The 24,645-nt window shown below is 40.5% G+C and overlaps 1 protein-coding gene across 2 annotated transcripts; it reads right to left on the bottom strand.

Moving 5' to 3' along the window:
* Window positions 1–987: 987 nt before the first annotated feature.
* Window positions 988–20,029, bottom strand: ash2l (ash2 like, histone lysine methyltransferase complex subunit). Of its 2 annotated transcripts, XM_086301647.1 has the most exons (17): window positions 19,933–20,029; window positions 18,899–18,956; window positions 18,672–18,817; window positions 18,488–18,576; window positions 18,288–18,382; window positions 17,449–17,544; window positions 16,411–16,506; window positions 16,243–16,318; window positions 14,559–14,576; window positions 9,886–9,985; window positions 7,983–8,200; window positions 7,050–7,217; window positions 3,203–3,396; window positions 2,032–2,124; window positions 1,840–1,938; window positions 1,693–1,752; window positions 988–1,607 (listed from the first exon to the last, which is right to left on the bottom strand). In XM_086301647.1, the coding sequence occupies exons 1-17, from the start codon at window positions 19,989–19,991 to the stop codon at window positions 1,500–1,502; spliced, it is 1,773 nt and encodes a 590-aa protein (XP_086157773.1). In that variant the 5' UTR covers window positions 19,992–20,029; the 3' UTR covers window positions 988–1,499. The 2 variants fall into 2 exon arrangements, with proteins under 2 accessions (XP_086157773.1, XP_086157774.1); XM_086301648.1 differs by lacking the exon at window positions 14,559–14,576.
* Between the last annotated feature and the right edge of the window lie 4,616 nt (window positions 20,030–24,645).

Below are 24,645 nucleotides of genomic sequence, written 5' to 3' on the forward strand. Positions count from 1 at the left end.
CTACTCTATTCTGTTCTACTCTACAGTGGGAGTGGGACGAACTGCAGCCGTCCGCATCAAAGCCAAATACTAGGGCTATCATTGTGGAAGTTTACTAGCTGCCACTTTGCTCTCTCTTGATGTTTTTTTCCTCCAAATCGCACAATTAGCTACAGGCAGCACTAAGTGTTTGGTTAGCTTAGACAACTATGCTCAGCTTAAACTAGTTTGGCAACGGATTATGGACACACAACCAGGCGAGTTACTGGTTGCATGAAGCAGCAGGGGAACTGTAGCTAAACTGAGCAGCACCCAGAGCTTGGAGAACCAATCTGAGCAAAGAATGAATGACATCTGTGGGAGCGCAGCAAAATCAAATGGGTTTTAGGCCTGAAGAGTAGAGGTGGTGAAAGCTGCACACTGAAACAGAGCAGTGTGGCCAGTGAATGAGAAAGAGGCTGCAGGCGACTGTGGACAACTTTAACTTTTTTTGCTTTTACAATAATTTTTAAAATGTTTATTTTGATGTGGCCAGTTTTAAAATGCAGGCAGTGACTTTTGATAAAGTACATTTGTAACTTTTCCACAAAGCTCTTCTTTTACAATAAATAAATTGTTCAGATGATAGGTATTATACTGGCTTTTTGTACCCTGTGTGTTAATAGGTTCTAAAATATATTTCACCTTCACTCTCTGTAATGCAATATTTTTTTTTTGTAAAACTTTATAAAAGCTATAAATTAAATCTTAAATCTGACTTCTAATTTGGGAAAAATACCTTTTTCAAGATCTTCCCAGTGGTATTGAACATTTTCCTTGGTAGTGGGTGAATGATGGTGTTCATTACAGCTCATTCAGACACAGTATAGGAGAGAAACTGTGTATAAATTAGTCTTTCTACATCATAGATACAAATAATTTCAAAGTTCACCAGTAAAGCAGCTCCTTAGAAAAAGGCTAGGTGAACCAAAAAGACCATTCAACAAAAAACAGATTTAATTAATCAGATCAACTTGGATGTGGGATTTTTTAATTAAATTTAACCCAGTGTAAAAAAAACACAAACAAATAAAATTCACCCAAAAGAGACAATAACAAAGACTTTCATTTAGACAATAAGTGAAATGGTGAATTGGCTCTGTTTGGCTGCAACAACACACACAACTTCATGGTGCCAAAAATGTGTTGAACTAAAACCTTTCTAAAGCATAACAACTTTAAATTATACACATTTGAAACCGGAGCACCATAAGTAAACTAATTCAGAAAAGCCTGATATGGAACTTCGCCCTATGGTAACAATGATATGCAGCCCACAGTTCGGTGTCATTTTAAATGTTTTATGTCTAGGAAGAATTCATTCAGCCCATACTGCTGACGATATTTTAATATTGCAAGAGCTGAAATGCTGCTTATTTGACCTACAGTTTACTGCAGGCATGAAGTGTTTTCATTTTGGCTATCTAAAGGTTGAACAACGTTTTTGACTCAGGGGTGTGTGTATAGTCAGTTCAATGTTTTCATCCCTCCCATGGAGGACTACGTCGTCCATCCACATCAGTCTCCACATGGTACAGCATGTCAGCCAGAGTGTGTTCGATTACAGCTCCCCAGCCCATGTCACTCATCTGAAAGTAATCAAACAATGACTCAGAGGAAGTTTCAAGATCATTTGGAGAAAGTTGGGAATCTTAAAAGGTATGAAGCTCTCACCGGCTGGTACTTAACATCCTTTGGAGGGTATTTGAAGTGGGGTCCAAAATTGACAGAAACCTGAAGAGGTAAGGGTATACTTAAAAAAAACAAACCCCTTTCCAACCTTAAAATCAAATAAATCATCAAATGTGCATGTGTACTCACTGTGCAGCTCTTGTATAGTGAGATGGCAGGGAAATAGATGCCCTCAAACAGGTTTTCAAAGGCAACACCTTGGTTCACTCCATTTTTGTAGAAAATCATCTGAAAAACAAGAGCCGGGCCAATAAGAGGTAGGTAGTGGAAAATGACAGTAGGTTTTCTCCACTGGAATTAATTTTGAAAAAATGTTCTAACCCTGCTGGGACTCATTGGCTTGAGGCTTTTCTCTGCTTTGTCCACATAGTCCTTCTCCTCAAAGTACAGGTAACTCTTAAACTTAATTAGTGCCTGAAAAGAGAAACTGGTTTTAGATCCAACTAGTCCAAGAAAGACATGAAAACACCACACCCACACCAACCCCTGAGTCCCCGTGTTTTAACACGGCGGGCGTGATTGCGGATGCCGTGCAGGTGCGTCCGCACGGCACCGCAAACCACGCCCCACCACATACCCCCATCGCCCGATTGAGGCCGGGGAGCAATCTGGCTCCTCCACCGCTCCCGGCAGGAGCAGCCCTTCACCCGGCTGCTCCTCCTCCTCCGGCAGGCTCGGACCCCCGCGTGACTCGTCCACCACCTCCGGCTGCCGAGGTGCCCCACACGGCTCCTCCACCGCTTCACTGTCCTCGGGACACACTTGTAGGGGTGGCGCCCAGGCCCAGAGCAGCGCCACCAGCTCCCCAATCCTTTCCAGGTGGCGCTCGGACCGGTCCTGCAGCTCTTCCTGCTGGCGACGCACCTCCGCCGCCTGCTCCCGCTGGGCGGCCGCCATTTCGGCCACCCTCCGGGCCAGCTCCTCCATTCCCTGGCTCCGATACGGACCCGCCGTGCCGCCTCCTGGGTTTCGGCACCAATGTGGCGTGAATAAGGCACGGCGGGACCCCGGAGCAACGTTCAGAGCCAACTTTATTTAATTCACGTCACACCACACCCACACCAACCCCTGAGTCCCCGTGTTTTAACACGGCGGGCGTGATTGCGGATGCCGTGCAGGTGTGTCCGCACGGCACCGCAAACCACGCCCCACCACAAATATATATTTATATTATTTTATTTATTTATTTATTTTTATTTACTCCAGCCTAGTAATAATACTGTTAATTTGTGTTATTTCTACAACACAAATTCTGGCTCAGAGGAACACATCTATCATTCCAACAGTTGCTGTTCCTTTAAAAAATACTGGCAGTGGTATCCAGTGGTATAAATCTGATTGGCATTTATCTCTCTTGTATAAGTAACATGGGAGGTGGACAAATGAAACACAGCCAAGCTCTTGGGACCATTTTGATACAACTGCATGTGACAGAAATGCAATGCTGAACACAAGAAGAAATCAGAAGTGCAGCTGATGTAGCTGCGGTTACCTTGTCCTTGTATGTATCAGGCAGAGCCTTCGCCGTCTCTGTGTCTTCAGGCAGCTCTATGAAGAAGCCCAGTGTGTCTCCCTGACTGTAGCCTGAGGAATAATGTTTTCCTATTGACTGGTGAAACCGCGTCCCTTTCTTACTGCGCCAAGAGTAGCTGAACTTGTCATAACCCAGAGGCGCCTGCAGGTTACCTAAGTTATAAATAAGATCCAACATGTTAGATATTGTGGTATTAACATTTTGTCAAAGCAGCTGAGTATCTAACTCTATATTAGGGCTGCCAGATTATGCCAAAGAATGATATCCACTATCCACTCTGGTAAAGAGTGACAACACAATTTATTATTTAAATTGAAGGGAATACATATTAACTGAAAAATGAGTAAGGACAAACAAACCTTAAAGCTGAAAGGAAAAAGAGGACCTGTTCTGATGTATATATCAATACATAATAATGGCAGATACTCATTAAAGAAAAATTTTGAGGTTTGTGAATTTCTTAGCCTCCCATCTAGTTAGGAGCCACAGAGGTGGCTGAAGGCTGTCCCCGAAGTCACTACATAAGACGCAGTATACACTAGGGCTGGGTCATATCATACAGTTCATGGTAATACTGGTATAATGTTGGGCAACGATAAGAAAATGAAATATCGTGATAGAATATGGGTAAAACTTGCATGTGCAGTGCCTTTGTTTTCATAGGCACATGGCAGAAAAAGCATGGCGGACGAAAGCGGATCGTTGAATGAAACGGATGAACCAGAATTGGTTTGTAAAAATGTTGCAACTTCAGTGTGGAACTGGTTTAGCTTTCGTCCGTCAGATACACAACAAAGTACTATTTTTGGTAGAGCATGCTAGCGGGCCGTCGTTATTACCGTGTTTTTTGGAAAATACGGCACACTTAAAATTAATCCTTTGATTTTTCTGAAAATCGACAGTGCCCCTTATAATCCCGTGTGCTTTATGTATGAATTCTGGGTGTGTTTACTGACCTGGAAACGATTTTATGTACACATTTTTATATAACTTTAATGCACATAAAAACAAAAACAGGTGCTAATGATCAACTGACCACTTTTTTTCTATGCTTAAGTGCTTTCTATCCAACAGTCACACGCCGATGGAAACAATGGAGAGCAATTTGGGGTTAGTATCTTAATATCCCTGCCAGTCTTGTGACCTACTCTGCCTCCTGAGCCAAAGCCAACATTAAATGTACATGTTGTGCATTTTGAACATGTTAATGTATATACAACTAATCTTTATTGTCCAAAAACTGAAAATTGCTCTGTAGTAAAAGCGCTATACAAATACAGGCCATTTACCATTAGATCAGCAGTAACAGCAGGTAGCCCCAATATAATTACTATCTCAGGAGCACAGCTTTGAGAGCCCAAAGGGAAACTGAATTCTGATGTGCCAAACACATTTGCTTTGTCAAGGGTAGCTCTACAAATCTCTCCTGCTACTCAATTTCTTTTCCTTAAACATAAATAAATAAAAAAAATAAATAAATACTATTCACATTAATATATTTATTACATAACAATCATGATAAGAGTGAGAAGCCAGAGATCCAGGAGATCTGAGCCCTGCATGGGTCCTCAAGAGTACAGAAGACCCAGACATCACCATGCACAGAGGACAAGACCCCAGGGCCTTAAACACCATAAAATCTTCCTGGCACCCTGCAAACCATCATTAGACGTCACCCTAGCCTCACTTTAAACAGCCTGAGCCTGATTTGGCAGTTCAGCTATAAGTCTAATGAACGGAGTGTCCCACTTGCTCTTCAGCCGAGCACACACCTGACCGACCCAAACCTGAATCTGTGGTCCTTTTGAGCAAGATTACTACTGTGACAAAATGTCATCACTAAGGGAAATCTAAAGGTCTAACATAAGCCATTATTTTTTCTTTCCATCATTTCATTTTTTTCTGTATTAAAATTTGATTTTCAATTTGTTAGTTTTTGTAACAAACAATTGTTTCTATAGTTTTAGTTTTTAAATCAGAATGAAGGCTCTGGTTATCACAATACACTTAAATGATATTGACCCACAGTGATGACATTCCTGCCTCAATGCACAAAATATACATTTCTTTTAGTTAATTTTTCAGATACACTATATAATTTTCTTTAAATTTGTTTTTATTCTTTTACAAGTTAAGAAAAATATCTTTCCACACCCAAGTTTGTATTTTTAGTTTAGCTTTACTGAACTATGATAACCTTGTAAACTCTTATTAATCTAATCTACAGTCAATTGATGAGACTTTATAATTATATATTATTTTAATGCCATTGTATATGTCTTTCTACTCTGTAGTAGAGCAGGGCGATATGGCCAAAAATATTTATCACGATATATATTTGAAAATTTGCGATAACGATATAACTGACGATATAATTGATGCGAGACAAAATACAACTCCACAACATTACTAGCGCAAAAAGACAACCTTCCATTTATTTTCACTTAAACAAGAAACTGGTTTTTATGTACATTAAAGCTTTATAAAAATTTAACAGTGCAAATGCAAATTCCTTGCTGAAAGTTTAACCAAAAGGCATTTCCAGTAGAAATGTGCTGACATATCCTGAGCATAACCATGTATAATATCCACTGAAGTTAAAAAGAGGTGCTTTCCAACATTAAACTGCAGCGTGCAGTACGTATTTTTCGGACCATAAGGTGCACGGGATTATAAGGCACATTAAGCGAAACAAAGCAGTCAGATAAATCAAACTTTATTAAACTCATTCTTCTTGCTTCCTCCACTTCTGTGCCATTGATTCATTAATGTTGAATTCTCTGGCAGCTGCTCTATTCCTATGTTGTTGCAGTATATTAATGACTAACCTCGTATTGTGGATGGATTATCTCAGTTGTTCTCCTGACTGAAGTTTGGTCCGTTTACAGCATCCTGCCATGCGATTGCATTTGTCTCTAACCATGAGGAACCTTCACGTTAACTTTTATAAGTGGAAAAGTGTTAAGTGTTCGTCCTCCAGCTTCACTGTTTATGTTATGCTAACATAGCTGTGTCGCTAGCGAGCACGTAGCATATAATTATATACCAGCTAGCCCAACTTCAGTAACCCTACAAACGTCACTGCTGTTTAGTTTCCTGTCTTCATTTATGTTGGAAGTGATAGCAGAGCTGTACGTTTGATTTTTTTCAGAAAACTCTCAGTCAGAACATGCAATATCATGCTTAGGTAACTAGCGAAACTAGCGAGCTAACTTCCGCTAACTTCCTGCTAACTTCTAACTCCGTTAAATGTAATACATTTTGTTTTCATGGATGCCTGGAAGTTAAACTTCATAGTTACACCTGGTAAAGCAGCAATGCTGATCGTTTTATTAAAGATGAAAGAATTTAGACAGTTAACTCTTGGTGATGCTGCAGTGTTCGTTTGACCTGAAGCAGACGGAGTTTAGGACCCAGATTACTCCCAGATTTAAGAGCATCTTAGTCCGACAAATACGACAATAACGACAGCCCGCTTGCATGTTCTGCAAAAAAATGTGCTTTGTCGTGTATCTGACGGACAAACACCAAACCAGTTCCACATCACTGAAGTTGCACCATTTTTACAAGCCAATTCTGGTTCATCTGTTTCACTCAACAATCGGCCATGTGCGTATGAAAACAAAGGCACTGCGCATGCGCGTTTTACTCCCATTCTATCGCGATATTTCATTTTCCTATCGTTGCCTAACATTATACCGGTATTACCGTGAACGGTATAATATGGCCCAGCCCTACTCTGTACACAAACTATATTGTAGATGTAAATGTAATCATATTTGTATGAGTACAAAGCACTACTGACCAAGTGGTTGAGACCAGCCAAGTCTGGCTGCGGTCTCTGGAGGCATGTCATCAACAGACACCTCAAAGTACCAGGCGCCTTTCCGAACGCCATGGGAAGCTCGGACCATTGAATAACCCTTCTCCCCAGTCACTGTCAGGCGGTCATCAGAGATCTTCAACTGAGGCGCTGCAACATAAACATACTTATTCATACACAGCATAAAGTAAAGTGCCATGAAAAGTCTTGAGTCACCTATAACCTCACTCCATTTTGTGTTCAAGGAACCGGACTTTTTTGTAATTTGTTTTTTAAAAGTGGTTTTGAGCAACAGTTGTACTTTCTGAACATCAAAATATTAACTACTTTTGGATTCAGTTTCAGTCTTTGTACTAGAAAATTTTCAGAGGAAAATTTGTTAAGCAACTCACCTATGAATGATTCAAACATTCATTAGTTTCTAAGTTGAGGGATGATTCAGTGTTGTGCCCAAGCATAACAGAAAACTTAGCAAAGGACCAATTTTCAGTTATATCTTTAGGCACTTTTTGCCCCTAAAGATATTGTGATCCTTATTCCTTTAGCACAAACATCACATTGTCTTTCCAATATGATGTTTGTGGTTTCAACAGCATGTTTGGTTGGAAGGGGTCCAATTTCACTGTAGGTAACAATTTTGCATCAGATGCCTGATAAACTACTCCCGAGGACTGCGAAAATGAATAACAAAAAAAGCTGCCAAAGAGAGTTCAGGCTGTTTTGAAGGAAAAAGATATATATCGACTTTCAAACTTCTTGACATTCTACACTCTGCCTCATATAATGAATTTACATTTTCGTTGTCCGTGTTTCAATAAACTGCCTCAAACAAAATACAATGAACTCAAGGGTGGCTCAAGCCTTGTGCGCAGTATTGTTCATACGAAGAAAACAGAACGTCCTTGAAACCCATACCTCTGTCATGTAAGGCCAGCAGCACTCTCTCATACAGACAGGCTCTGTACAGATCACCAGGTATGGGTTTGCCTGCCCAACAGTCCAACTCGAGCTTCTCTGGGTCTGGAGCATGCGGGTCTGGTTCTGCTAGGACATAACGGTAGCCATCTTTATTAAATGGGTGCTCCAGTGGGTAACCATGAGGAGGCAGCCGCTGAGCAGAGAACAGAGGGTCGCTGCAAAGAGATAGAATGACCAGTTGTAATTTAATGGTAGCATGCACGTGTTAAAGTTGCATGAGGAACAAAATAGATTTGCATTAGAAAAATGCATAGGGATAACTATGACATCTATATAACTATATATTTGTTATATATCCATAACTAAAATGCCCACAAGCTATGTTTTTTTTTTTTTAATAAATTCCCCAAAATCCAACAAGGACAGGGGGGTCCAGGCCCATCCAGCCCCTCCACCTCTGGCAGATCCTCCTGCCTGCAGAGTGGTCTCCTCAAAAGTAGTGGGCATCTTCAAAAAGATGATAAGACCTCCTGCCAGCTAATCTGAGAAGTTTATCATATTGAGAATCAACCAAATGAATGAAATGAAAAGGATTTATTGGTTTCCTCCAATTCTTGAATACTTGTTTTCTCTTTTCTTCTTTCTCTTTCGTCTTTAAGCAATGATTTATTAAATCTCCAGTTTTTACTTGGCAGAATGACCTTCTTAATTACTAGTATTAAAGACACAGGAGCATGATCGCTGACAGCTATTGGGTGTATCTAAGTGTCTGAAACAGTGTCTCAACAGTGAGCTGCTGACTAGGTAATAATCCAGACAAGAGTAAGAGTGATGAACATGTGAGAAGAAAGTATATTCCCTGCAGTCAGGGTGATGATATCGCCATCCATCACAAAGTCCGTAATCACTCATGTACTGTTTTCAGCCCAAGTGTTGCTTTTTATTATTATTATTTTTAAATGACTGTCACTTACACTTTGGAAAGCAGTTTCTTCCGGCTGTCTACGTGGACCTGCAAAACTACCATTCAATTTTCTGGGACAGATTTTTTTGCTTATATTTTGCCTTAGAGGTACAGGCTTCTCTTACAACAACATCACTCAAAAGTATGTACTTATATTGTGAAATGGAGGCAGGGCAACATGCAAATTGTATGGAGAGTGCACAAGGCTGTTGGTTCTGAATGATTCTGATTTACTATGATATGCATGTGGTGAGAACAAAATAGATGTATGATTAACTGCACCAAGTATGTGCAGTTAATCATTTCAACAGTAATTTTGTGTGGAATCCACTTTTTTGCACACGGTAAGAACATTTCCTCGGAAATTTTAATAAATGAGGCCCAGTGTCCGAATAGACTTACCTAAACCTTAAAACTTAAATAGACTCCGAAATCAAACTCCCTTGGTTGCCTTTAACTGCAAACATAAACTAAGCTGGTTGATCAATGCTCACCTATTGCCTGTGTATCAGGGGGAAAAAGAAGAAAAAAAGCCTATGTTGACTTTGTCCCAAAGTATTTCCCCTGGACATTATGCCTGTCACTTTGAGGAATTCTTCAACCAGAATGGAAATGCTAAGTGCCAGTTTGCCAAATTACCTCACCAACTAAATGGATTTTAGCCATCACCAAATCATATAATGTAAGCAAAGATGCATATTTTATATTTGTTTTAAACAGTAATGGCCATCATGCAGGCATATAGCCAGAAAGCTATAACTTAGCTATGCAATATGTATTTGACATTAGTTGATTCATCACATTTAAATAAACTTTGCTGATGTTATAGTGATAACTGAGTATATAATAAACACAAGCCTCCCAGTTGTTATACATGTTATACATAACAGACAGAACATACAACAGTGCAATATCATAATACAGGACCGTTAGTACCTCCTAGTTCTCTTAGCTGCTCCTGCAGCCGTCCCCTCTTGTTGCTGCTGTTGTTTACGTTTGGCACCTCTTCCTTTTCCTGGGCCAGGGGCCAAAGCACCTTCAAGAACATAAGATAGATTATTCAAATGAACCCACACAGGCACACAAACAGCCAGACAGTAGCAAAGGCAATATACACTTAGATGCCAATTTCTCACACAGTCCTGCAAGAAATTTTCCTTATGTCAGCTTTTCTCCCCTCTCATCAATCTCAACCAATATTCATGAAAGGAGAATTTATTGCAGGGCCGGCGTCTTAAATTAGCTTTCCATTAGCTTAGCTCTACCTAGGTGTGGTGGACATATAAAGACTTGCAGTACTGCAGGCACTAGTCTTCAGGTCTGATTACACCAACTGGTATTTACTGAACCTGACCTTAACTACTAGGTTGGTCTTTTCTTTCACTAGTTTGGTGCAGAAATCTGCAGAAATGACAGTGCCCTCCTGCAGTCCTGAGGGAACAGTCGACTCTGGGCTGACATGTTGACTGACAGTGATGACAAGGAGTTGTGGAAGTTTAACCACAAATGGACCTTGCCACTGTGGCACCACTGAATGAGGTACTGGAGATTATGAGGATCACTATGAGAACACCTCACAGCTCCTCATATCCAACTAGGAGGATGACGCATAAAATTTTCATTCCCCCTTGAGGTAAAGAGGACAGCGCACCAAACTCCCCCACTGCTAGGACAGATATGCAGAACGTCTGCAAATGTGCTACATTACAGGTTGAATATTACTTGGCTTGCTGTGGTAACAGAGAATACCAGCAAACCAGTTATTCCCAGCTGCTGGAAGAGGTATCAGTGTCACAGAAGGCATGTGTGGGAAAAGATCAAGGTGATTATAAAAATTTGGTGAACATAGGGCAGCATTTGCCCTGTTCTGCAGGGTCTGAACAGTTTACTCACAACATACAAATTTGGGATGGTCACTCATGTATCTCTGAGATGTCTAACGCACCAGGGAAACTGGTTTACATCTGTAGGACACATAATTTTACCCTGACAGCAGGTATCTGAGGCGCCTGTTACAAGTACACAGTGCTACACAGTGACCTACCTGAGCATTTCTATAAACACAGAAAAAGTTGTCAACAACATAACTTTTCTGGGTTATCCGTGAACTCAATTAAATTATATTCCATTTATATATGACCAAATCATAACAACAACTGCCTCACTTTATATTGTAAGGTAAAGACCCTACAACAATAAAGAGAAAATCCCAAGAATCGAATGAACCCCTTTGAGCAAGCACTTGGTGTCAGTGAGAAGGAGAAACTTCTTTTTAAGAGGAAAAACCCTTCGGAGGAACCAGGCTCAGGGAGGGGCAGCCATCTTTGGCAACAGGTTTGGGGTAATGGGAAGTAGACAGTTTAAAAGACACTCAATTTCCTTTACTAAAGTGAAGGCATTCAGAGCGTGCCTCATTCTTTACCACCTGCACAAATGGGTACCTTCAGATTATGCATTTGTTACTGGGGCTTATAGCATCAGGTACCCTAGTAGTCTGATTCAGCTGGGTATAGAGGAGGGAGTTTTAAGTGCTGGGTGTCATATCTCAGACCTAGCCCAGTGCACAGCAGAAAAGAGTAATTGTAACAGTAGAATGCACAATAGCATTATGCCATTGGTGACATCCAGCTTTTCTGACGCAAGGAGTCCCAGTGGGCACCGTGAAGTCTCAGAGAGCAGTCACTGTGGAATCAAGCTTGTCCAGCTGGGGCAGTTTACAGGAAGGGTAATCAGTAAATGTTCAAATGTTAGGGGGAACTGCATTCACACTGGTTGCACAAGCTGAAAAGTGCAAGAGCCGATGGCCTTCCACAGGGTTTAACACCATTTAAAATGCTTTGGGATCCACCAGATCTCTTTAAAATTGTAAACATAGAATGAGGATTGGTGTCACATTCCCTTTCCATGTCTGGTTTGAGTAGTTTTTTGTCATTCTTTTAAGACCTGATTGACAAGCACTTTTAAAGTTTACTGGGCTGCTATTACTATTTGTCATGTAGGGTTTGGGGATAAAACAGCTGGCCAACCATCCTGCATGTCCTTTTCTGGGGGCCCCTTTAAAATGAAAACATTTTAAAGGGGCCCCCAGATGGCCTCTGGAGACTTAGCAGTGATTTGGGCCTCTGCAAGGGGAGAGCATTCATTTCCTAACGTGATTGGTTCATATGTGCCTTTTATCTCTCCATGTCTCCTTTGGTTTTGTCTAAAGAATAATATGTGCCCTGTTTGCATTTCGAATGCTTTTTTTGTGCAGGAAAAAGAGTTTTCGGCAAAGTTCTTCAGCTTTTCATTTACTGGGTTGGCTTATCAGTGTTTATACAAGTCAGGGGCTGCAGGTGCCAGTGGGTCTGCAAGCTCACTTTACTTGTTGTCTAGCAGCATCCTGAGCCCTGTTTAAAGGGCATCTGTGCCACAACATGCTGGTCCTCCCTCCTCACGTTTGTCCAGACTGTGCAATAGAGCAAGCTATTTAAGGGTGAGTGGTTCAGCCCAACAGTTGTTGTGATCATCAGCAGATCAGGACTGGTATCATGCTTCTGAAGAATACCCAGCAATGTGCATCTCCAAGTGAAACATCTAACATGTGCTGCTTTGAGAACCGGGGCTACACAAGAAGTTACAGTAAGTTATGACTGACTTAGCTCAAGTGCTGTTGGTGTAACTGAACCCAAAGGCCAGAGTACAGATAAAGCAGCAGTGAATTTGTGGACAGACAGCCATTGAAAACAAGTTGCAATAAATATGTGTAAATGACTTTAAAGACAAATGTTTGCTGCTCAATATTACTATTTGATATACAACTATTGTTTCTTTCTTTCTTTCTTTTTTTTTTATAATAATATTGCCAAAACCACCACTAAGCATACACACACAAATGGAGAAAGCAGCTTATTCAGCATCTGGAGTACACAGGAAGGACAGCAGACACAAAAAGGCAGGAATTAGTCCATGAGTTATGTGGCATTTTCCAAATACTATGAGCCTCTAATGCCTCTTTGATGTGCCCTTGCCACATCTGTCTGGCAAAATGTAAATTAAATGGAACAAGACCTACTCATTTGATTCAACTCATTCCTCCAAACACAAATAGAAAGTCAGAATTAAGTGCTCTAAGGTAAACAAGAACTAACCAAACATGCCCACTTATCAATAAGTTTAGTGATCCAAGTGATGGCTTCTCAGTAGCTGCACATAACTCAGTTCTTATTTTTCTAATTTTTAAGTCAAATTTTTGTCTCCAATTCTAACGTGCTACTCAGTTGTTCAATATACATCTGGACATCTTTTACTTTACCTGACTTTACTTTTAACTAAATTATAGGTCTTTTCCACTAGTACCTAATCACATATCTGCAGTTTTGGTCATTTTCATTACAACTGAATACCACCAAATGTACATGGGGTCATTATAGCAACATAGTCGAAGGTCCCGTGACTCATTTGCATGCAACACAAACCCCACAACAAAGGAGGACGCCGAGTCAACGGTATACCTGCTGCTCAGTGTATGGCTTTTTGTCAGATTCTGGGACCACAGTGTTCTTATTTTTTTGCCCCCTCATTGCTGGGTTTCAAAATTGGTGTTGATTTTCACAAAGGAGAGACACTTTCATCATTGGCACGAAGTATGTTGACGTCAGATTTTTGCCTCAGATTGCTTGGAACCCCAGCAGAGGTGGTACTAAAGAAAATACCTGGTACCATTTATATTGGAAACCCTACAAACCGAGTTGAGCCATGTCAAGCCAACCCAAGTAGGTACTAATGGAAAAAGGCTATTTGTGAACTACAGGTTTAACCACTGAATGTAGGTGTGAGCTGAAGTAATAAATGCATATTATAAACATCCCATTGCAAGTACAGCTTAATGCCAACAACAACTAATTTTTAAAATTCATTGTGATGTTAAAATATTTGATCATCACAAACTACAAACATTAAAGATTCTAATCTAGACATTATTTTCACAATTTCCATTTTATTTATTGAACACAATTGTTCGGTAAATAAAATGCGAGAAAATAATACATTTTTCACACTACTGTAGGATATTTTTGTATAGATTGTTTCTAGAAATGTCTAAAACCTGTCATTTTGAGTTTTTTTTTTCCCTTTGCCGTCGAGCTTATCTTTTTAAAGTAATTTTATGGCTCCAGACCTGTGACACAAAACTTGAGATGGAGGCAATTGAAGAGGATGAGGCTAATAAGCATTGGGTAAAAGCCAATAGCAAATCAAAAATGAAAATCTATTCTTGCAGCCATTGCACTTTGGAAGGGCAGAGTGCCATTACAGTCGGGAGATTTTGAAGGATTTCAGAGCTCATTAGCAGCAAGCCAGAGACAAGAAAGATTCACAAATGAGGGTAAAAGCTTTTTAGAAGGTGGGTGGGAGACCAAACAGATACAGAGAGCAAACAGGGAGGTTACAACTGGATATGGATGAAGTTGCCCTCAAGATGCTTTTTGGGGATCAGTTTGGGTTGGTTTGTGCTACACAGGAAAGTCTGATTGGAACATTTGGGCCAACTTCTATCCAGAGAAGTTATGACACACACACACACAAACCCCACACTAATTACTCCAGATGCCAACACACCACATATTCACCTGAGAAAGAAGATCCACCTGGAACATAATGCACAGAATCACTATGGGAATCACATATCACACCATTTGATTGAGTTTGGGGAGTTTACAGCTCATTATTCATGTAAGGCTGATTTCACACCCAACCCATTTGGTTCAGTTTAGTCACACTCTTACGCCTTGATTATACTCTGTTGTGGACATGGAAAGGTAGAGACACAATGGCCAAGTAGTCATTCCTGTTACACTCAGATTGATGTTCACTTCTCTGTGGACAAGTCAGGTAGCAAAAGGGGGGAGAAGACAAACAAAAATCAATAGGCAGGCACATCAAGGTCTGCCCTGCCCTCACACTCACCATCTGATGGCAAAATTTATATCACTTGGACCCTAGCAAACCCTGGAGGACATGGAAATTGTAATCAAGGGTTTACTATGATAGATGCCAGCAGTTTGTGAAAGCTGTCAAACTCTGGTGCAAATGAAACCTAACCAACTCTGCCTGAAAAGGAGGGCCTTGGCATGTATCCAAGGAAATTTTATCCAGTTCTATGGTGAAAAAAAGCCCAATCAAAATAAAAACCATTTATGTTAGAGTGACTGCAGCAGAGAAAGTTTTAATCAACACAAGCTTGCTCTAACGCACTGTACATCACTCTCCTTCACTGAGACCTCAGTGCTTGTATGACCAAGGAGAGAGCACGGGAAAGCAAGAAGTCATTTCAAAAGCTAGGCTTTTTTGTCACTGATGTGACCAAGAGGGATGACAGTCAATCAAGATAAGGTGGTTAACTTGCTCAAAAAAAAAAAAAAAAAATCTCTAGCCCCAAACCTGAAAACATTACACCTAACCAATAAATGAATCCACAAACAGTGGAATAACTGAGCAAAAGCTTCAATTTTTTAGCAAAAGAAAAGTTGCTATTATATGCTTCTGCACATTTTGCCCAGTTAGTATAACAGTGACCTCTTAACAATTTAATGAATATATCTTCTCTTTCAGCTGCTCCCTTGAGAGGTTGCCATAGCAAATCACCTGCCTCCATCTCACCCCATTCCTAACATCCTCCTCTGACACTTCAATGTTCAGCATGACCTCCTTCACAACATTAATGGACCACCTGTGATCATATCTTTTCCTTCTGATTCGTGAGTACTCCTGATTATGTTCTTTTCTCTTGAGTGTGACTTATATATGGATATAAATATACATCCAACCCTGTTGGACATACGCACTAAAAACACTGAACCTCTTCAGCCATAATGATCCACTTGGAAAAGGAAATCTGTTGGGCATTTCTCATGGCCTTCAGACAATAATTCTGATTGCTACAGAGTTATAAACATTATATGCTGGCTGAGCCAGAGCCAGATTATAATGCCTGCAATAAGTTTCTTGTTAATGATGATAAACATGTCAATGTCGATAAAGTGCACCATCATCTGCTGTGACATCTCCGAAATGTTATCTTTACATGTGCAACTGTGAGAGTTGTTGCTGCATGCAGGATGACAGCTGTTAAATCTATCCAAAATGTCTGTTTATTTTATAATAATGTCAAGTGAACCAAAAACGAATCAAACTGTGGGTGTGAAACCACCTGCAAATATTTTAGCCTCTTTTTCTTTAACACACAATGTTATATAACAGGACTAATCTGTGCTTATCGTTATTACAGTTTGGAATATTGTTTTGCACCCTTACCATTGAGCCCACCAGCCATGGGAGTACCAGTAGTCTGTTTCTGTGTGTCATATGAGGGTCCAATGTTTCCCAGGTCCTACACAAGAAATACATATTTTACATACTGTATTTTTAAAAAAAATGCAACAAATGCCCCTCCAGTGTGCAACAAATAACAGAATAAAATACCTGGTCCAAAAGGCCAAATTTAGGGTACTCCTCTTCAGGGTCTTTACTGCCTGGATCAGGGTGTTCCTTCACCAGGAAAACATCGCGCTCTTTGCACTGGAAAATAAAAGTTCTACTCAATACTAATACTACAACATTTCAATAATCATTACATATTTATTTATATGAGGATACCTGGTCATGATATAGCAGTGCAGCAGGGTGGATAGTTACAAGAATGGTTAAACAACATTTCTATAAATACCTCAGAGTACACATAGATAATAAACTGGACTGGGTTAAAAACATCACTTCACTCTACACTATTTTCTGAGGCGGCTGAGGTCTTTCAACATCTGGTGGACAATGCTCAGGACTTTTTCGAGTCTGTTGTGACCAGTGCCATCCTCTATGACGTTGCATGCTGGGGCAGCAGGTTGAGGGTCGCAGATGCCAACAGACTCAATAAGGTCATCCACAAGGCCATTAATGTTGTGGGGATGGAGCTGGACTTCCTTAGGTTGGTGCCAGAGAGGCTGGCCAGTCACAGGAGCATGTTCAGTAAGACAGTGAGATTATCAAAATGCACCACTGAATGACACAGAAAATCATTCCTTCCATGTGGCTCTCTCTCTGTACAACTCCTCCATCTAATGTACAGTGCACACTGCAACAGTTACACCCTTTTGCACATGCTCTACAGTAAAATAACAAATGACAAAGTTTAACAGGTTAAAGGTAAATGTCAATCATATATATTTCACCTCTGTAATATTCTTAATATTTAAATTGAGCTATTTGTATATTTAAGTGATATTTCTTACATTTTTAAACTTTATTGTACTATTTAATTAATTTAGTCTGTTACTGTTATTGTCTTGAAGCAACTGTAACCCACATCACTCCCTTACGGATTATTAAAGTATTCTGATTCTTTTCCTAACTGTGCTGTCTTCACATGGACATGTTTGTCTTTTGTTTTGTTTTTTAATAAAAAAAGAGAATTTAAAGCATAACTGCCTATATTTTCTGTGTAATGGACTGTAGCAGTCACTGTACCATCGTCTTCACTATATTGTTTGGCCAGGTGAGCTTCCCGGGTCTTTGTCGAGTTGTCATGCACTCCCAGTACTTGTCAATAAATGGGATGATATCCTGTAACAAAAGAAAATAAAAAGGAAAATTGAAAATTAATTAATCCTACAATTTAGGAGGGCTTCAACAAGTTAAAAAAAGGTAAACAATAATTCTTTCACATAAATGTCCATAAGCTTGAATTCTTCCCCCTGCTCCCTTTTAACAGGTTGTCACCACAGCGGATCATCTGCCTCCCACTTAATTTAGTCACTTAATTTATTTGTAAAGGATTTTACATTCAGCTCCCCTTCTGATGTAACTGGCCACATGTTTCCCAGCTTAAAACTGGTACAAAAGGTACACTACCGTCTGACCTCCCATGGCTCCTCTGAGATGACCATCCACCAGTGTGTGTTTATACATGTTTGTACTCATTTCCCATTATGATTTAGGAAATTAACTGGACTGGAATTTGTATAACACAAACCTCATTCACCCATTCACACCCACTTTAATACAGTTCTATAGTCTATCCTTTAACCCTTAGGAATATTGAAGGAGCTGGAGATGGCTCTTTTAGGTGGTAGATGACCTGCTTTACTGCCTGACCCTCAGTTTTCATATACTCAGTGCGCGTCAGGAAACGAACTCAACAACAGTAATTTAAGTAAAGATTAGCATTACTCAGAATTTAAAACTGTTCCATGAACATCTACTATGTCTGGGATAGGAAGGCAACAGTTTGATACACCTACTTATAAGACTAATGGCTATCCTATAAGTGTAATATCATTGGAAAAGCCAAAAACAGTTACACGCACCTTGTCTTTAGAGAACATGGTCTTTGGATGCTCGTCTTGTGTTCTGGATCTCCATGTCAGGTTAGCAAGAGCTGTGAGACACATCTCTTTCAGGTCTGAGAAACCAAAAGCGCTTTGTCAGTCATTCAAAACACAGAGTAAGTTATGATCTTAAAGCTTCAGAAAGGTTATTAGCTGGTTAAAGCACATGGCACACATACTTGCTTGTTTCCTGAGAAAATATGTGTTACCACTGTGATGGCACACGTTGCAGTGAAACACATAATTGGTCATAAAGGGCAGACAGGTCCTGTAGAGGAGGAGAAAGACTGGAGCATGAAAGCTGTCAGGACCGTTACACAGCTGCTGATATTGTACTGACCAGCTACCGAATAATAGCTTTACTCTGTGCCGATGCCAAATGTGTCAGCGGTGAACCACTTCATGCACAAAGCACATTGCAGCTCCACCTCTCCCAGCTGCCTGCCACTTTCCTCATCTCCTGATCCAGTGAGAGCGTCAGCAGCCTCTGAGCCTTCACCAGCTGCCTCCTGAAATAATCAAACTCAGATAATTAAAAGCAAGAATTTACAAAACAAAGCCTTAGCAGTTATATAACTCAGTACCATTACCTCTTTGCCATTAGATGACTCAGTCTCCATGGTCGGTAGCACTCCAAATGCAGTTTCCCTGAACATCAATGGACAAATCAGATGATCCAACAATTATTATACATGCAAAAGCAGCCATAAGAGAACTGCAATAACAACATTTCTATTAACTTTATAATATAAATGTCTATTTTTTTTTTTAAAGGAAAACCAAAGTTTACCCATCCATGAAGGGATCTTATTTCAGCTAGTACATGCTCACTTGTTTACCCTTTGTTAGTTTTTATTTTAATCAAAAGCATACTGCTAAAGAAAATTGCTATTTTCCACATAAAGGTCTTCAGTTATAATTTCCAGATTTTACGCGTTTGTCAGCAGACCACGCAGTGTAGGGTCTGTTGGTGTAAAGCTGCTTTCTCTTTCAAACTGGCTTTATGTGTCCGTCTGCGTACGCTTTTCGGTAGGTCAGGAATTTAAGCAGAATTTATGGCCGCTGAGTATTGAGCTATGCTGTCAGATGGAGGCGGTGTGCAATGTCTTACAACCGGTCTATGAGACACTCTCGCATGTGTTGTTGTTGGTCCGTTAGCTAGCGACGGAGAAAAGCGAAGTTAAACCTGAATAGAAATCGAATGCATAAAACAATAAAAAAAAAAAAAAGTGTCACTGCAACCACACTCTGTGCTACTCGTACTATAATTTTTGATATTTGGGTTTTGGCACGGTTTAATGGTCCCCGGTAAGCTCTATTCCGGTGTTGTACACGCTTGTACTACAGTGGAAATTATGGACCTGCAGATGCAGATGTTGGGAAACGTGTACGCGGATGGACACATTTGCGGGACCATAAATCCAGCTTAAACTCTAACATTAGCGTTTAAGCTGTAAGTTTAAGAAAAGCTAACGCTAGTTAGCAAGTTTAGCCAGTTTGCTAACATTGTTTCTGATAAAAACAGAACGTTAATGCTAATTAATGCGGGTTATATGTACACATATAATCCGCAATATGACCTAAAAATTCTATACAATAAAACTGTTACATCAGGCGCACATACCCTTCTCCGGACTCAGGTTCGGCTGCAGTAGCAATGCCCGCCTCTACCTCGGACGCCATGTTTCGAATCAATAACAACAAAAAACATCGCGAGAAGATGACAGCTTCCGGTTAGTGAATCAGCGCCACAGGAATTCAAATTTGTGAAGTTGTACTCAACTTGTATACACAAAATTACCAAAAAACAAACAAACAAAGGCAAACCATTCTCAATCAAAAGCACAAATTACATCCAGCTGTACATTTAAAGGGCAGCATAAACAATCATGTTAGGTTAAAGTTGGGTTTTTTTGTTTTTGTTTGTTTTGTTGTTCTCTATTCATTAGAAACAGTCGAATCGTGATTATTCTCTCTATTTATTTTTATTTTTTTTACTTTCACTATAACAGTACAACCATTTGAATCAACTTCAAGTCTCAGCCTAATAAAATCATTAATTGGAAAATTTTCATTTAAAATTTTAAAATGTAAATTGTAAAATCCATGTAGGAGTTGAAATATTTTAGTTTTCTAATTGTGGGTATCTGATCTAATTCAACAAGTTTAAAAATAGTCTTTACGTCTTAAATGAAATTTACTACCAGTCAAAAGTTTGGACACACCTCATTGTTTTTCTTTACTTTCATGAGTATTTACATTGCAGATTCTCACTGAAGGCATCAACACTATGAATGAATGCATATGGAATTATATAGTAAAGAAAAACGTTTGAAATAACTCAAAGCATGTTTTATATTTTAGATTCTTCAAAATAGATTGCTTGATTACTGCCCACACCTGGCATTCTCTCAATGAGCTGCATGAGGTAGATACTTGAAGGAGTTCCCAGAGATGCTCAGCCCTTGTTGGCCCTTTTGCCTTTACTCTGTGGTCCATCTCATCCCAAACCATCTTAATTGGGTTTAGATCAGTTGATTGTGGAGGCCAGGCCATCTAGCACAGCATTACTCTCCTTCTTGGTCAAACTGGTTCAACTAAACGCAAACTGGATGGGATGGCATGTCAATGCAGGATGCTGTGGTAGCTATACTGGTTCAGTGTCCCTTCACAATGTCACCAGCAAAGCATCCACACATATGTTTCTTTGGATTTTGAGTGTTCCTTGTGCTCACAGACTTGTTTTTCTCAGCAAAATTAACCAAAAATTCGGAATTGGCTTATTCCCAATCGACTGGCAACAAAGATGACATTACCTAGGGTGACCATATTTAGACTTCCAAAAAAGAGGACACTCGGCCCAGTCTTGAAGAACTTTAATAATACTGTTTGTTTAAAGAAAATTTTAACATACTTAAACGATGTTCTCTGTGCGGTTAACTCATTCACTGCCATTGACGTCTATAGCCGTCAATGGCAGTGAATGAGTCAATGGGTTTAACTCATTCACTGCCAATGGCTGGCAGTGAATGAGTTAATGAATGGTGAAATAAAAAATATCATATAAGCTTTTACAAGTCAACAAGTGCAAAAAAAGAGGATGGTTGGTCACCCTACATTACCCTGTGGAAGAACGAATGGAGGAAGCAAAAGTGACGAGATAGGGAATGAGGTCAACAGGTGAGGTGGAGCCCAGCTGATGGTTGGGGATGAGGCCCGCAATGGCATTGAAGGAGGAAACTATCTGGAGCCTGCCACTGGAACTGAAGGTGGAGACCCTCTGGTGGCCTGGCTGGGGACCAGTGACAGTGACTAGAACCCACCAGTGGTTTAACAGGAGAGTGGGGCTGACTGAGAAGACTCACAGGATATTCTGGGAAGGCAAAAAAACAAAAAAAAACAAACAAAAAAACATAACCCCAAACCCACACAACACAGGGTGGTCTGGAGATGCCAGAGGCTGGGGCTGCTTGTAGAGCATACAGCCAACCCTTCTGGAGGCAAGGACTGCAGCTGTTCTGGCTCAGGATTCACCGGTCTTGGTCTCGAGACCACTTTCACGTGGTCTTGGTCTTGTCTTGGTCTCGACGGACTTTGATCTCGGTCTTGTCTTGGAATTGCTGTCTCAGATCGACATAGTGGTCGGGAGATTTGGAGTAAACAGTATCCATGACACACAACGTAACGTTCGATAATGTGTCATGCACAAAAGCATCAGCTCTAAGAGCCGTGCTTAGAGAGTGCTTTGTAGTGAATCCGAAGAGTCGACTCCCACTGAGCGAGAGCCAGCTCCTCACTTAATTTCCTTTCGCTGCTCAACTCTCACACAGTGGCTCAGCTATGCTCCAATCACTCCATATTTTGGCCAATCACATGCAAGGATATTGGATAATATCATTATGTGAAAAACGGAGAGGATGAGAGATGCGACAGTCAAGTGGAGCGTGCGTCTGTCTCCTCGGTAAGTGAGTGAAACAGTAGACAGCGGTGAGGAGGGCTGTGAGAGTGCATCGCAAAAACACATAAATATGCCTGACACCCGTAAACGAAGCAGCATCTGGCTGTAGTTTAAAGACTTTTTTATCTCAGTCTCGTCTCGACTTTGTCTTGGTCTTGACTCGGTCTGTCTTGCTCTTGGTCTCGATACCCTCTGGTCTTGGTATTGTCTTGGGCTTGGTTTAGGCGGTCTTGACTACAAGTCTAATATACACAGGAGGGTGGTAGGGCAAGTAAAGACCGCTTGGGAGAACAAGACACAGCAGGAACAAATTAGGCATAATGAGACATTGGAAGAAAAACTGAACATAATATATGCAAGAAAAGGAACCATCAAAATAAAACAGGAAGCATAAACACTTAAACAGATACTGACACCTAGACAAAAAGTAAATAAACAAGGATGAAACACAGAGAGAGAACAGGAGTGGAACAAATGTAAGGTAATTTATGACTAAACTAGAAACAAAATAATACAATGGGGAATTAATAGGGAGCAGAGTAGAGCAAATGTATAAGAAATTTATAAGCACAACTGACAAACACAAGGAACCCAAAGCATAATTAATGCTGAGCTCAAAACCATTGCTGTTAGGGCTCTGTGTGCGGAGGGATGGAGAGGAGGATCCAAATGTAGGACTCGAACACTGAATTGAAACTCAAAAACCTCAGCTTTATTGCTGGTGAGAAAGCAAAACACGAACTGACACTGAATCACTGGAAACTGAAACACACAAGCAAGTCTGAGGGTACAACGCAACACTGAGCAAAGGCAAACACAGGGCTTATATACACAGGGGAGTAATCAGAGAATGGAAAACAGGAGGGAGACACAACTGGGAGAGATTAGGGCTAACAAGACAGGGGGAGTGAAGTTAGACATACTGACATAAGATGTAAACCTTCAAAATAAAACAGGAAACAATACACAAAGATGCAGACTAAGAAACACGGACTTTACATGGGCAGAACTAAGCCTAAACCAGAATAAGCTGGAACATACTAAACATCATCGTCATCATCATCATCATCATCATCATCATCATCATCATCCTCATAGCCTGACAATAGATCAAGAAAATAAACAAAAATACAAAATCAAACCAAAACATGAAAACCCAAAATGCTGGGTCAGAACTGACCCAGAACCGTGACAATTGCATGCCAGGAGCTTGAACATAGCTCAGAACTAAAGGCATGAAAAAACACCAAAAGAAACCGGTTCAGGTATAATGAAATAAAGACCCATAAACCCAAAGAAATGGCACCACAAACATGCTATTTGCAAATTCCAACTGTTTTTCTAATTTTATTGTTAATGCATTTACAACAAGTGTCACAGAGGAGTCCACAATTAATCACTGGTTATAGAATGTTTTTGTATTTAATTTCAGAGATGCATTTTCAAGACAAATCTCAAAGGATCAAAAGGGGGGGGGGGGGGGATTTTCCAACAAGAGGTAGAGGTCAGCATTTCCCTGATAACAAAAAATGTGTTAATAATAATGGATTGGATTTATATAGCGCTTTTCAAGGCACCCAAAGCGCTTTACAATGCCACTATTCATTCACTCTCACATTCACACACTGGTGGAGGCAAGCTACGGTGGTAGCCACAGCTGCCCTGGGGCAGACTGACAGAAGCGAGGCTGCCATATCGCGCCATTGGCCCCTCTGGCCAACACCAGTAGGAAGTAGGGTAAAGTGTCTTGCCCAAGGACACAACGACCAGGACAGAGAGCCCGGGGATCGAACCGGTGACAGATGCGCTTCCCAACCCCCTGAGCCACGGTCGCCCCCAACTGTTAATGAACTGTCGTCTGTGGAGACAATGAGGTTCCATTGAGACAAAAACTGATATTCTCTGGGGAATGTCAATTAACGTACATGCTGTGGGCACAGCTCCCTCTAAGACATTTGGGCCCTCATGCAGACCTTGTGGAGAAATCATGCACATGAATAGCCAGCTGGAGGTCATTTTTGTGGCAGTGTATGTTCTGTACCTCTAGACACAAAAGAACAGATACTAGTGCTGCAGCTTAGCTGATACCATTTACAGCTCTGTTGAGCTCTCCTTGTTAGCCTGTCACTAGCAAATTCTTGAGACTGTGCTGAGAGACACAGCAAGCCTTCTTCCTATGGCATTGCATGAATGCGTCATCCTGGACTACCTGTGCAACCTAAAATGGGCTGTATGTACTGTAATCAAAACTAGAGAAAAATCAGAAGGAATAAAGAGAGAGAAATGGTCTTTGGCCACTTTTCTTTTGGTGTAGGCAACTGTTTCCTTCTATTTCGCTGTGAATCTGAGCACTACCTGTTGTCAACTATATCTGGACTG

The sequence above is a fragment of the Aulonocara sp. 'chitande type north' Nkhata Bay genome, linkage group LG7 (genome assembly GCF_057382095.1).
Source record: "Aulonocara sp. 'chitande type north' Nkhata Bay isolate Kocher_YH1m ecotype deep benthic linkage group LG7, A_spYH_male_GT1.1, whole genome shotgun sequence".
NCBI lineage: Eukaryota > Metazoa > Chordata > Actinopteri > Cichliformes > Cichlidae > Aulonocara > Aulonocara sp. 'chitande type north' Nkhata Bay.

Coding starts and splice junctions, on each gene's coding strand:
- ash2l (XM_086301647.1), bottom strand. CDS start 19,991: ATGGCGTCCGAGGTAGAGGCGGGCATTGCTACTGCAGCCGAACCTGAG. Junction 18,818..18,898: donor AGTCATCTAATGGCAAAGAG/GTAATGGTACTG, acceptor TGATTATTTCAG/GAGGCAGCTGGTGAAGGCTC. Junction 17,545..18,287: donor CCATGTTCTCTAAAGACAAG/GTGCGTGTAACT, acceptor CTTTTGTTACAG/GATATCATCCCATTTATTGA.